This window comes from Podarcis tiliguerta (assembly GCF_965153285.1).
Source record: "Podarcis tiliguerta genome assembly, chromosome: 8".
NCBI classification, from domain to species: Eukaryota; Metazoa; Chordata; class Lepidosauria; order Squamata; family Lacertidae; genus Podarcis; species Podarcis tiliguerta.
Genome location: NC_139541.1, coordinates 55,733,646 through 55,748,497, shown reverse-complemented (window position 1 = coordinate 55,748,497; position 14,852 = coordinate 55,733,646). Strand labels below are relative to the sequence as shown.

Sequence of the window (14,852 nt, the reverse complement as noted above, 5' to 3'; positions counted from 1 at the left end):
CAAGTTTGTGTTTCACAGGCTCAGCCTCTCCTGCACTGAGCACATGTCTTTAAATATGGCCACATTTCAATGGATGTCAGGACTGGACATCCACCCTCCCATCTGCTCAGAACAGAAGGGACGTGCAGAGTGGCTGGGTGCAAATAATAAAATTTGTAGTAGTAGTAGTAGTTATATGGCTTGCTCTACCTGAAAGCTAGGGTGGTATTCAACTACGTTTGACTCAAAGCAGACCCACTGAAATGCATGGACGTAACTTAATGTTCAATGGGTCTATTCTGAGTAAAATGCAGCTGAATATCACCCCTTGACTAGCACCCCATTTTTGCAAGCTTTTTGTGATCTGCTCTTCTTTTTGGTCCTTTACAGGGACATATGCTCTGGTTCTCCCTGTCACTTCACTGCCAAAAAAAAATTGGGATTAGGCAATAGCTGCATTTGCATAATGATAAACTGGTGTTTCTGGCATATTGTGGTTTATTGTGAATAAGCAGTGTGCTGGTACATGCTGCCAGATGCCTCCCGCTTTGCTTCTCTGTTAGCTTGAGAAGGAGAAACAAACCATGAAGCTTTGGCTTCCTGTTACATCTGAACCCAGGATTGTCGTTTGTTGTTCCCTAAGGAGTCATGATTGCTAGCCAACCTTAAGACATCGTTTGTTGTTGGCTTACTGACTGTGGCTTGCTAGGGAGGAGCAAACCATGCTCTTTGGCTTGGACCTAATGGAAAGCATACACCAGCATGATGCTCACTCATATGACGCCATGGTAAGTGAGAAACTCTGGCACATTGACATTAAAAAAGAGAATCTCTGGGCTCTGTTATCCACCCATATGTTCCAAATAAAAACCAGTGAGAAGACTAGGCTGCTTGCTTACTCTCTTTGGAGAACTGCTGTACACAGTACAGGGCAATATTCCCATTTAACTTTCCCCTAACCCTTTATTCCAGCTGTGGGGCAGATACACTGAGCCTCTCACCGTGCAAGATCCTCATCAAAAGAATCCATTCGGAGGTTGACTTGGGTCTCACGAGTGATGGAAAAGGAAGACTTGCCAGTGGCCAGGCCCTCTCCCCGTGTGCCCAGCTTCTCTCTGCCCTCTGAAGTCTTTCGTGGAGGAGGAGATGTAGCATTCTTTTCCTGGCTGGCTTTGTAAGTGGTAACTCGGAAATTCTTCTCTGGAACAAAGCCTCTGTGCCCAGCTTCTGCTCTCTTGGCAACCTGCCTCTCTTCCTTCTTGGTCTGCTCAGCATAAGACTCCTCCTCCACCTCCTCAGCTTTCCTCTGCTTCTCTTTGGCTCCAGGCAAAAATACCAGGCCTTCCCATTTGCCTGATCGATCTTCCTCCTGGTTTTTATTGGAAGCAGACAACGTCTTGGACAGAAACTTCGGCTCATCATCCTCATCCTCATCAAAATTGGATTCCTTTCGCCCTTTGCCTTTAACCTTCTTCTCGGGCTCATCTGCCTCCTCTTTTCCATAGTGGCTCTCCTTGTGGAACTCTGCTATTTTCTTTTCAAAATCATCTCGGAGCTTATAGCGCTTTGGGGACTGACTTCCACGATACAGCTTTTCTGTATCAGCTTTGGAGGCATACGGATCTGTTTTTGTTTTACCATCTGCTAATCCCAGGTCAGAGAAAATTCCCTTCTCTTTCATTTTTTCTTTTTCCATGTTCGACAGTTTCTGCTCTTTGTCTTTCCCATTCTCAGCTTTTTGCTCTTCCAAATACCTATTTAAAAAAGAAAATGAGAGAGACAGTCAATTCAGGAACTCTTAAAGTTCTGATAAAGCAGACGATCCCTGTGTTACTGATACAAAGCTTTATTTAGCTTTTTTCTACCTCTTAATGCTTTAAAATTAGTACACCTATTCACTACAGGTGACAGAACCTTGACACACAAAGCTTAGTAAAACCATTAAAATCGTATTTAAGAACCTACTTGCCATAGCTAGAAGGCAGGAAATACGTAAAAGATCTTACCCAACCTGTGCATTCACTTACAAACCTGTTTGTGGAGAATTAACCCATCAACATTTTCACCTTGGATTGCTGTGCTTTTTAAGTAATACACAGTGGAAATAAAAGCCTCAAAAGCTACTTCAAATTTTTGGAGGAAAGTCTCCTATGGAAGCTATAGACAATTCAAAACACAAATAAAAGCAAAAAGGTTAACGGGTCGGAAATGCTTAATTGGTTGGGATGAACACGAATACTCAGCAATATTATAAAGATGGTCAATCCCCAACTAAAACTGACAGGATGATGATTGGCATATATCTAAACTATATGGGCAATTTTCTATTTTCTAATTACAACTGGAGGTGAATTTCAAAACTATACATTGGTTGATGAGGTAGCAAAATTGAGAATGGAAAAATCATTGTGGAGCATCTGAGAACAATGCAATCGCTTCTTAAACAGATGGATGTATAGCTGCTGAGATCAACTAAACAACTAAAAACAATGCTCCTTGTACTAACTGGTGTTTGTGACTCCCTGGGGGGGGGGGGGGGATGTATTTGCAAAGATTCAAGTAATGTTCCTACCCAAAGCACATTTACTATCAACTATCTTCATGCTGGATAAGTTTTACTAGATGCAAAAATTGGCTCCATGACAGCTGTTTTCTGTATCTGCTGGAAGCCGAGCCCACCAGCAGATTCCAGGGGATGACAAACATTGTACCTATTCTTTAACAGTCTTCTCATATATTTCCAAAAGTGGGGCCTCTGCTCCTAAATTTTTACACTTGTGGTGCCTGGTAATCTGCTTTTTGGGTTTTTTAAGTACTATATTTTACAAGACTTGACACCTACACATCTAATGCTGACTCCTGAAAATCTGAAGCCAGTGCCAAGAAATCTGAGACAATTTTCTCCCCCACTCCTTCTAAAAAGGGTTTAGGAAACACCTGTTCTACATAACAGCAAAACCTATGCACAAATCTCAGTTTTACAAACTGCCTCTCGAACACACTGGGAGAACTTAAAAACACCTTACTTTCTTTTTTACTGAAAAAGTATTTATTGATTAATGCTTTTTAAAAATGCTTTTGTATGTAACTGAGCTAGGTTATTTACCATAAACCATCTTGTGACTCCCTTGGGGAAAATCCAAGGGTTTTACACCTGCTGTACACCGAGAGAAATAAGTGGCTACCATCCCTTTAAAATGAGCATATTAGGCAGCTGTGTAATAATACTTAACACAATCTCAGAGCTAGATCTGATTCTGCATCTTAGATAAAAATGAATTTGGTATATAAAGGGGCAACTGTCATTACAAAAGCTACCAAGCTCTATGCCATAGGTACTACTGCAATTTTATAGCAACAGTTTCATTTCTGTAAGAAAACAATAACTGCCATGCAGAGTGAAGGTCTAACTCCTACAGTTTAACAGAAATTTCTTCATGATAATGAGTTCCAATCCCAATAGCACCTATCCTCTGGTCATCCAGTTTTGGCTACCATGGTTAGTAGCCATAGGTTATTTACACAAGTGACCACTAGTGCTGTACACCAAGTACAGTAAAAGTAAGACAAATTCCTAGAGGTGTATGCATGCTTTCTGGGGAGATAATTCAGCTTCCTACTTGCAGACTAGAAACCAGTTACATGCAAAATGGAAAGGTCAATTCTTTCTTGTATTGGCTGCAACTCTTGTGTTCCTTCTGTTCAGAATGCAAGATCTGCCAGGGAGCAAACACTTTTCAGGGAGGTGACACATCTATATTATGAATTATCCTCTTCAGGAATGTCTACCAAGCTACTCAACTGTGCACCTTGAATTTCTTTGATTGCCAAGGTTTTTAACATGACATTACTTTTGTGTTTGAAACATTTAAAATATATACATGCTGCACTGAACTGGGGTGAATAATTATATAAAGTTTCCCAATATCATATTTTTTCCAGAGAAAATGTCCCATTTTTAGACATGTGTTGTTTCATAAATGAACTAGTAATTTAATGGGCCAGTATGGAAGCGATGCTAAGCCACAAGGCAGCACAACTTGAGGCCTTGAAGAGTCTGTGGAACTACAACTTCCATCAATCCTAACCACCCACCATGATAGCTGGGGTTGATGGGAGTTGAACATCACATGGAGGGCCACAGGCTGTCCAATCTTTGGTTTAGGTTTTTTGTACAATCTACAGACTTGTATACCAATTTCATGTTTCATGTTGAATCCACTTACAATTTTAAACTAATCAAAACTCTCCATTATATCAAACTCTAGGAACTTAAGATTGGTTCAAGCAGTCCAAGACCAAACTGTGCCTTAAGATCTAACCATAGTTAGCTTAACAAGAACTACCAGAGTTTAGACATAATCAGGATTTTTTGTTAGTTTAAAACTGGAACTGGATACTTCCAATCACCTTCTCTGGCACACCTCAGAGGGGAGGGTGTGGCAGACAACAGCTCATGCATGTAACAGTGAACTATGGTTTAATAAGTTGTATTATTTAGCCCAATGAATAAACAGAAGTCAAATTATGGAATGGACACCTTACTAGTAAAATTCAAAATCGAAGTTGTAATTAACTTTTCAGTTAACTATCTCTTGGAAGTGCATATTCTTACACACAGCACTTCAGGTATGGTAAAATTAATCTTTTAAAAATTCAATTAATAATAATTGCCAAGTAAAACTATGCACTAGGTCAAATACAATATTAAAATGCACCAAGTATGTTTATTTAATTCCTCCCACAATAAAATATTTCAGTTCAACTACCTTTGGGTACTAAAAGATCTCTTCCGATATGTATGTAGCAAATACATTAGCATGGCATGGTTTACTTTTTGTTTTGTTTTGTTTAGTACATTATAAATCAAATAGCCATCTTAAATCTTCTCTGAAGCTCTAAGAAATTGTACAAAAACCCCACATGACTATTTTTATCTTGTATGCCACCTTGAGTAATTCTCCATTAAAAAATCAGAGATTGAAAAATAGTGTTAATAATAGTATCTCACATACCACAGCAATTAATACAATACTTAATAAAAACAATACTTTTACCACTATTACCTAAGTCTGCTTTTTATTATTTTCACAACAGATTTTTGCAACTTCTGACTAGCTGAGACTAAACTTTTTACATTGCTTATGGCTAGCCTAATTGTGCCAATCTAACAGTCAGCTGAAAGTCAGAAAAACATCAATCAAACAATCAATTTTAGGAATGAAGACAACTTGCCTTTTGGAGAAGGCTATCCCCATTTCCTCCTTCTGAGATGCCCCATAAATGGAACTGATTGTTGTGGGGCTTTTGCACACAGGACTTTTCCTTGTTGGGCTCAGGCCTGCTAAATTATGCTCAAACTGATGTGAGCCTGCCTGGAAGGAGCTGCTGCTCTGCAGAGTCGAGCCCAGCTGTGAAGGGTTGGAAGATGTAGGACTGGGCTTCTGAAGTGGGCTTGGCCTAGGTGAACGGCGCCTCACGACAACTGACTGGAGAGGGCTCTTTAGTGCTGGGCTTCGCTCTTTTGGACTCAACTCTGTCACAGCAGAGGCCCTTGATGCTGAACCTGTGCCATAAGCACCCACTTCTTGCCAAGATTTCGATCCCTCTGAGGATTTGGCATCCTGCGCAGTTCCTCCTGAGAAGGGCTGTTCCTTGGTGTCATCCCCTTGGTTGTCTCCCGCACCCTGAGATCCCCTGGCATCCTTGGAAGAAGACTTCTTGTCCTTCAATGTCCGACGTTTGGAGGACTCGCCTCTGCTGTGATTAGAGGAGGATCGAGATGATGAAGACCTCCTTGACCTATCAGATGAGGACTTGTCAGAATTTCTTGAATGGCTTCTAGATCTTGGGGATGGAGATCTCCTCTTGGGTGACCGAGAACGTGAGCGTCCCCTACGAGGGCTATAGGCTTGGCGGTAGTTTTGCCAGTTGGACCTGTAATTTCCATAGCCGCCTCGGTTATATTGACCCCATGGGTAGAACCCTCTGTTCCTTCCACGGAAATAATAGGGTCTCCGATAACCTCTGTTATGCCCTCGGAAATCCCGGTTCTGGTAGACCCGCTGGTGGTTCCTCTCCCTGTTATGAGATGGAGAGTATGATCTCGAACGGGACCTAGAACTGAGGAAAAAGAAAAATGTATTTGGAAATTGCTACACACAGTACTACAGCATTCTGATTGCAATACAAAGACATTAACCTGTTTTCATAATGATACATAGGTTTCCCTTTAGCTCATCTCCAGCTTCTATCTCATAATGATAAGTATCCTTAAAAACAACCCTCAGCAATGCAGGGCAATGCAGATGGAACAAAGTTGCTATTGCTAGGATGAGCGTTTTCCTACAAAACCACTTCAGACACAGAGGAGGCAGCATTTTCTCCCTCAGAAGGCCATCCTCAGAGCACCCACCTTCCAGAGCTCAATTTGCAGCATGGGGCAAATGTACCCAACAGGGTAGAGAGGAAACCGTTATTTCTAACCTTTCAGTTTTATCTACTATAACCCAGCAAAGATTCCACTTCATGGATGATTTGTTTTTAAAAGGCAACAAAAAGCTCTCCCCCCCACACACGACAGAAAAATTAAACAAGAAATGGAGTATCAGACATTATTCTGTCTTCCAATAAGGGAGTTAAATGGCCAGCAACTTTGTGCCATCAGGGCACACTACTCAATCAAATAGATCTTTTTTAGGTTCAAGTCTTTTGTGTTTGTGGATTTTTAAAGCTATATTATGTGATTGAGTATATTTTTATATTTAACACACCACATTAAATAGACGTATCTAGTATGAGGGGCATGATGTGGAAGCTACAATTTCAAGATTAAGTTCCCTCTGTTTGGGTTATAGTGTGTCAGACTAGGATCAGATAGATCCAGGCTTAAGTCCCCACTGGGTCACTACTCTTGCAGTCTATTCACTTCATGTAACAACTGATACAAAGCTACTAATAAATCCCACTGGTGCTCACAAATGGGGTGCAGCTGCCCATGAATGCTGGAGTGAGACTTGAAATAGCAGGTGCTTTGCAGGAAAAAGAAGGCCAGACGCTGCATCTCCCAACTGAAGGATTGGGGTGGGGAGATGACCGAGCAGGGAACAAAACTGCAACTGAAGCCCTGAAGAACCACAAACCAGAATAGTCCAAGTGGATGACTAATCTGACATTAGACAAGGATTATGTAACAAGAAGTTGTGCTGGTGAGGAGCTACACAGTCAAATGAAAACAGGTTTAAAAACGGAAAAGCAAGGTTTGGAGTCTAAAACAACATCTGGTTACAATTTCTACACAAAGAGAAGTTGCTGCCTGTTTTCTTCCGTGAATCCAGCCTCTTTTACTATTAAGAAAAAAACCAGAGCAGCTTACCTTGGATTCTGTCTCATTCGCAAACAGTTTCAGCAACGTTAAGAAGGAATAGACATGCACACAGCCTGGTGCAGACAGTGAAAATGAGCTAATTATGAGGTGTTCCACAGGCCACGTAGGAGCCAGTCCCTAGACAGCTACTGCATTTTGTTATCAATTAACAGCTGAGGGACCTGTTGCCTGATCCTTCCAAAATCCATTTTGCCATTTTAAGAGACATGGAAAATGAAAAGTTTCCCTTCAAAGATCTGTGGAAGCTGTTAATGAGAAATCATTTGAAAAGACACAGCACATGAAGTGCAGCTGGGGGGGCAGGGGGAGAACATGCAAGTTATTTCTTCCTAAAGCTTGCAGCTGAGTAACTGCACGGGTTCAAAGCCACTACAGAAAATAGAGCTACTGGGGTGGAACGACTCCTACAAAGAACTAAATAGATTATGACTAGAGTTGAGGCAGAGAAGGGGAATTCCCTGGAGAAAGACACAAATGTAATACAAGCCACATTCTCTACAGTCGAGACAGCAAAAACAACCAGCTGCCCAAGCTGCTTCCCTCTACCACAACAAGATTCTGACCAGCAAGCCTATTATCCCTAAGAAATGAAGCCAATGTAAGGCAGGAAACCTACCTCAGTGAGTTTTCTATACTTTTCCTAGATTTGCATTCCCCAGCCTCTTCCATTTTACTTCTCCAGCCAAGTCATATGCATAATCAAAGTTTCTCCAAAAGCTGTCTGTAACCAGGGACATTTTGCATGCTGGGCTCATTCTCCATTGGCAGAGCTCTCCTCAATGAAGCCGGACATTCCCAGCCTACTGGTAAGCCCTTCCTAATGCTTTTACCCTCTGTAAGGAGATCGTTTGTGCTTCGGCTCTTCTCCTCTTTCTGGCATTGTCCTTTTCTCCACCCCCTGTTGCATTTTACTGTTCCCTTTCTGTATCTTTCTCAGAAACCACACACACTAATTATTAACAGCCACTGATGCTTCTGTCCCAACAGTTACAGAAAATCTGCGAGCCTTTTACCATTATTTTTAAAAGGTAACAAAATAAACGGCTGATATAAACAAAATCTAACTAGAGACTCAAAATCTTCTGAAAAGTAAAGCAACACAATGAACAGCCAAGTGGGCTTTGGTTCTGCAGGATGTGCCAATAAACAGATCCCAGAAATTATTCAGAATGTTGTTCTTCTTGTTAACAGTCCAGGTTTAAATAACCAACTGGAAAAGCACAGAATTAGTACCCTTTCCTAACTTTCACTAGCGAAAATCTTCATTCATCTTTCTCTGCAATATAGCTCTCTACTGCATCGTTCTTAAGACATATATCCTGAGCAGTGAGTTAAGATCAGTAACTCTTCATTAGAGACAAAGTTCTTGCAATTACAAATCTAATCACAAAGACATTTAAAGAGATAGAATAGAAATCCAAAAGTAAAATCTTAGGCACAGACTTCAGTATGATTGCTGAAGAACAGGTAAAGATACACCCCCTCTGTTTTGCTCCCTCTGCAATTTTAGGCATTCCTCAAAGTCAGAATACTTCCAGAGGCAACCCAGTTGCTCAGAACGTTTGACAATAACCAACTTCAAAAACAACAACTCAAAAGGGCCTAGTACAACCAAAACACAGAGAACACTGGGTTAAAAAAGCTGCCCACTTCATGGCCGAGCAAGAGCTATTTGGATGGTGAGGTTATAAAAATAGAACTGGTTGGCAGACAAAGGAAGTAACTTAAGATGGTAGAATAAATTGGAATCTAGCAAAAGCTTTCCGCAGGAGAATTCCCATTTGTGCAGGGCTCCCCTCAGGTACAAAGAAAAGAACACAACACCATCAGAAGCAACCAATGGCACTTACCTGAGCCTGCGTTTTCTTGATCGAGAAACAGACCGGGATCGGGACCGAGATTTTGAGAAAGACCGGGACCGGGATCGAGAACCAGATCTTGAACGAGAGGAACGGGACCCCGATTTGGATTTATTTGTTTTTGACATTTTTTCTCACTCCTTTCACTTAATTCTGTCAACATAGAGGGAAAAATAAAAACAACACCAAATGAATCAATTTCTAGATTCTTTCCTTGGTTGTTTGAAGATGTCCAAGAATAGCAAAATTCTCTTTGCAAAGCAAATAACATATATCCAACAGCCTTTGCAAGTTAGCTCTAAAAAGAACACCAGAAAACTTGAGAAGCCTCTGGACTAGTTTAGACACCCTTTTATTCTATAACAATTCCAATCCTGCTTTTGATTTAAGTCTACTAATCACAAAGCCTATACATGTCCAGGTTCCTTAACTATTCCTTTATGTGGTGAGAATGGAGTCCTAACAGTCACCAACTAACACACTTAAGACTAAAGAACACTTACATACTATCTCCCATGGATGAGGTGCCGACTCTTTGAAAAGCCCTGCCGCTGGTAAACCAAGTTATACACTTGTTACAATCAAGCAGCCACTAGGGACTCTTGTTGCAGCCAAAATAAATCAGGAACCCTTCCAAATATTTCAAGGGTTCAAATGTTGGTGATGGAAAAGAAGTTTCTCTATAGCACTCAACAGCTTTGAATAATCAATTAATAATTTTAAGAGGAAGAAATGTAGCAAAATTATATCAAACGGAAATCCCACGATTATAGAAATAAGCAGGGGCAAATCAACCATCAGGCATGACGCAGTTGTAACAAAGCAGAGAATGATTAGGTGGTTTCTCAATGACGATTTTGTGTGTGTCCAGTTTTACACCCAGGGAAAAACCCAGCACGTGACAGAAAAACACACAATTTTAAAGAGAAAACATCAAATACCAATACAAATGAGAAGCAACTTTATTCAATGCCACTCAAAATATCCTAATTCAAAATAGAAAAAAGCATTATCTTTTTAATTGGTTTTCTAAAGTACTACAAACATAAAACACTTGCAGAAACCCTATAAAAAGCAACTTACTACGAATCTGTTTATTTCTGCAAACGTTTTCCATAAATCATATTTGGAATTTTTGCTTTCAAAATTGGCAACTTTAACATAATCCACAAAACAGCTCTTGGTACAAGACTCGTTTCACCCTCAACCCAGCACAGTTCTAATTCAGGATAGCAATAAAAAGAGTGAGTGCTCCCTTACATTCCCAAGCCATTTTTGAAATGTAACGGGTAAAGTGGCATACCTCAAGTAATCCTGAGTGAGGACCTGAAATCCTCCCTCTACTTCTGCCAGGACTGTTCAGTAGACCTAACTCCATAAGCTAACACCTGGCCTGGCCCATCACTTTCACTGTACAAAGAGCAAACTGAAGCTCAAGTTCTGTTCAGCAAAGTATGTTTTGACTTCATTCATCAGTCACCCCTTAACTGGGAATACTTTTGCTTCTTAGAAACTAAGGACAAATTCAGTTGTTGTTTCTGCCACACACTCTCCTATACACATTCCAAGCAATTAAATAGAGTGAAGCAACAACACAATTGAGTTCCAGACAGTGTGGTCTCAAGGGTTAACACTTCACCCTCCTCCCACTCCAGCAGAAGTGCTCCTATTTCAGAGTCAGCTGTGTTCTGAGCATTCAAGAAGCCCTAGATTAGATTTTAAAGATTTCAGCCTCTGCTAACATGTACCCAACAGGATATAAATGTGGGAAGAGATAAAAAAAGAGATGACAATCAGAACAGGCTCCAAAGAGCACATATTTCAGTGGCATGCGTGCGTGCGCGCACACACACACACACACACACATGCGTGCACTGATATATGTGCTCTTTGGAGCCTGTTCATTCATTTTCTCATTCATACACACACACACACACACACACACACACACACAGTTTAGTTCTTCCTTGAAATGTGCCAGAAAAATCTACAACTTTTACAGATGCATACCTCTCATGCATGATGCTATTTAGATTTGTACATATAAATCAGGAAAAGGGAACATTTGCAGCCTTCCAGATGTTATTGGACTTCAACTTACAACAGTCCCAGGCATCATTGGTAAATGACTGCAGTCCCGCAACATCTCAAGGGCCACATGTCCCCCCCCCCAATAAAAACAGGGGTGTAGCGGCAAAATTTTAAAGTCCAGGTATATCTTGGAGATATTGCAGGTTTCGTTCCAGACCATCACAATAAAGTGAGTATTGCAATAAAGCAAGTCACACCTTTTGTTTTGTTTTGTTTTCAAGTGCATATAAAAGTTATGTTTACACCAGTGGTGGCCAAACTCGGCCCTCCAGCTGTTTTGGGACTACATTTCCCATCATCCCTGACCACTGGTCCTGTTAGCTAGGGATGATAGGAGTTGTAATTCCAAAAACACCTGAAGGGCTGAGTTTGACCACCACTGGTTTACACTAAACTGTAGTCTATTAAGCCAGGCCCCCCAGGCTGCATGGGTGGAAGGGGAAAAACCTGGTTCCAGCCCTAGCCAGCTTCACTCTCGTGGTCAGAAGAGGGGGACAGTGGCAGCAGGAGGCTTCCTTCCCCTGGAAATGGCCAGGCTGCCTGTAGTTGCACCCGCATCCTCCTAAGGAGCAATATCTGCTAAGCGCAATAAAGCAAGGTATGCCTGTACAAACACACATAATGACAGCCCTCATTGCTATCACCCCCCTCCCCGCAAGGAGAATTCAATAATGCAGGCACAACAAAGAGCAACAGAACACAGCATAATACCCAATTTATTAAGATAATATAGGAAATCATGAGCTTGGAAATTCCTAAAAATATGGAGTTTTTCTAAACATTTGGCTGTCAATTAACTGCTGCATTTCTACAAATTCTGGCCCACAGCTCTCTACTTTTAAAAAATATATTTTTCTAGAAATATTTCCAGAATTGTACAAAACAGTAAAATAAACATGAAGAATCTCTTAAATGCAATGTACATCTCATTCTTTGCCAAAAAAGAATGAGCACTTTTTATGGAAATAAGACCTTTAAAACAATTTTCAGAGGGGTGTGACTCTACCAGCAGTAATAGGAACTTTAAAAAAACAAGGCCCTAAATATAGTTGAGCACGTATAATGAACTCACACAATGTAAAAAGTCAAAGAATCAGAATTGGAAGAACATAAAATGGTTTAGTCCAATGCCCTGCTGATGCAAGATATCCACTACTACAGAATCCCTGACAGCTGGCCATTCAGCCTCTACTTAAAAACTTCTAAGGATGCAGCCCTATGATGAAACCCATTTGCTGATTTGCCATGGACTGAGTCCATAACAAGAATTAGTGTTACACAGTATTTAAGATAGAAGTTGTATCCAACATTTGTTGGATCACTGAAATTAATGGGCATGACTAAATCAGGTCCATTAATTTCAATGGGTCTACTTGGAGTATGACTAATGCAGGATACAACCCACTGGCTTTTTTTGGCATGTTTTTAAAAACTGTGTTCTACCCTGCCTGGTCAGAAAGTGGTCTATAAATATTTTAAATAAATTTGTATAAAGGTTATGCAACATATGGGACGCGGGTGGCACTGTGGGTAAAACCTCAGTGCCTAGGACTTGCCGATCGTATGGTCGGCAGTTCAAATCCCTGCGGCGGGGTGAGCTCCCGTCTTTCGGTCCCAGCTCCTGCCCACCTAGTAGTTCGAAAGCACCCCAAAGTGCAAGTAGATAAATAGGTACCGCTTTATAGCGGGAAGGTAAACGGCGTTTCCGTGTGCTGCGCTGGTGCTGGCTTGCCAGAGCAGCTTCGTCATGCTGGCCACGTGACCCGGAAGCGTCTCCGGACAGCGTTGGCCCCCGGCCTCTGAAGTGAGATGGGCGCACAACCCTAGAGTCGGACACGACTGGCCCGTACGGGCAGGGGTACCTTTACCTTTACCTTATGCAACATACACACTCAAGCCCTGTGGGCAACCTACCTTACTTGGACTGCTTTGTCACAACTTGATGGTTGCCTGGCACTGTCTCCTTCCACTTGAAATCAAAAAATTCTGCAAAATAAAAGTAATTGTTAATATTGCAAATGCTCACAGGAGAACATGCACAATAACCATTCTACCTTGAAGAAAGGTGTGAAGGCAGCGCTACTCTAATTAAGCCTTCCTCAAATTTGTTACTCTAGCACAAACCACTTTGTTTTCTCAAGTAACTGTGTCCATGTATAAGCCTACCAAACTTGAACACACCTCAGTAGTAATCTTACACTTCTCCACTCCCTGCAAGGAGAAACAACCAGCAAAATTTACAAAGGCTATGGCTGTGAAAACATTCAGTTAGTTGTCTACTGGTCTGTCTCCTAGTATCATCATATGGCTTTCTGACAAACAAACAAACCTGAGGGCAAAGACTATTAAACTGCAAGCTTGAGAGCCCTTCTGGATGAAGGGCAGGGAAAAAGTCAGCTTGCATTGTCAGCCTCACAAGCAAGCACTAGAAATAGGTTATCATGTTCCTGCTATGTCCTCATGGCTTTAAAAAGATTTTTACATTTTTATGCTGTCTGGGGTGGCTTTATAGCTTACACAAATAATGAGACATAAGGTACTGTATTTTTCGCTCTATAGGACGCACTTTTTCCCCTTCAAAAATGAAGGGGAAATGTGTGTGCGTACTATGGAGCGAAGACGCTATAGTCCCGCGACCCTCTCCCGGTTGGAGAGGTGACGCACGGCTATGGCAGGAGTCTCTATAGCCGCGCGTCACCTCTCCAGCAGGGAGAACGCGCGGGGGGCTAAAGCAGCCCCCCGCGACTCTCTCCTGGCTGGAGAGGTGACGCGCGCCTATAGCATGAGCCTCTATAGCCGCACGCCACCTCTCCAGCCGGGAGAGCGCACGCGGGGCTAAAGCAGCCCCCCGCGACCCTCTCCTGGCTGGAGAGGTGACGCGCGCCTATAGCAGGAGTCTCTATAGGCGCGCGTCACCTCTCCAGCCGGGAGAGCGCGTGCGGGGCTAAAGCGGGCTTTTGCGAGAGGTGAGGGAATTCCCCCACCTCCCAGGAAAGCCAAGAGAAGCCGTGCAGCCCTTTTAAAGTGCGCTCGGCTTCTGCCGGTTTTGCGGGAAGTGGGGGAATTCCCCCACCTCCCAGGAAAGCCAAGAGAAGCCGTGCAGCCCTTTTAAAGTGCTCACGGCTTCTGCCGGTTTTGCGGGAGGTGGGGGAATTCCCCCACTTCCCAGGAAAGCCAGGAGAAGCCACGATCTCTTTAAGGGGGTTGCGTGGCTTCTGCGGGTTTTTGGGAGAGGTGAGGGAATCCCCCCACCTCCCAGTAAAGCCAGGAAAGCCCTGCGCAGCGTCTCCAGGCAAGGAGAGGCTGCACGGGGCTAAAGGGGAAGCCATCCCGCTCTCTGCCTTGGCTTCCTCCATAGCTGCGCGCAACCCCTCCGGCAAGCAGAGGCTGCACGGGGCTAAATGGGAAGGCAAAACAGCCTTGGCTTCCTCCATAGCTGCGCGCAACCCCTCCGGCAAGGAGAGGCTGCACGGGGCTATGGATTCTTTAGCCCTGAGCAGCGTCTCCTGGCAAGGAGAGGTTGCGCTGGGCTAAAG

The 14,852-nt window shown here is 42.5% G+C and overlaps 1 protein-coding gene across 8 annotated transcripts in view; it reads right to left on the bottom strand.

Moving 5' to 3' along the window:
• THRAP3 (thyroid hormone receptor associated protein 3) overlaps nucleotides 1-14,852 on the bottom strand; it is a 41,036-nt gene that overhangs the window by 12,486 nt on the left and 13,698 nt on the right. For 6 of the 8 annotated variants that reach the window (XM_083453100.1, XM_083453104.1, XM_083453102.1 and 3 more), the window contains 4 exons: nucleotides 13,231-13,302; nucleotides 9,217-9,378; nucleotides 5,215-6,102; nucleotides 981-1,733 (listed from right to left, as the gene is read on the bottom strand). In XM_083453100.1, coding sequence (XP_083309226.1) covers nucleotides 981-1,733; nucleotides 5,215-6,102; nucleotides 9,217-9,353 — 1,778 coding nt within the window. In that variant the 5' untranslated portion in view covers nucleotides 9,354-9,378; nucleotides 13,231-13,302. Of the gene's footprint in view, nucleotides 1-980; nucleotides 1,734-5,214; nucleotides 6,103-7,982; nucleotides 8,199-9,216; nucleotides 9,379-13,230; nucleotides 13,303-14,852 lie in introns of those variants that run through there. The other 2 variants (XM_083453107.1, XM_083453103.1) reach the window with 2 other exon arrangements.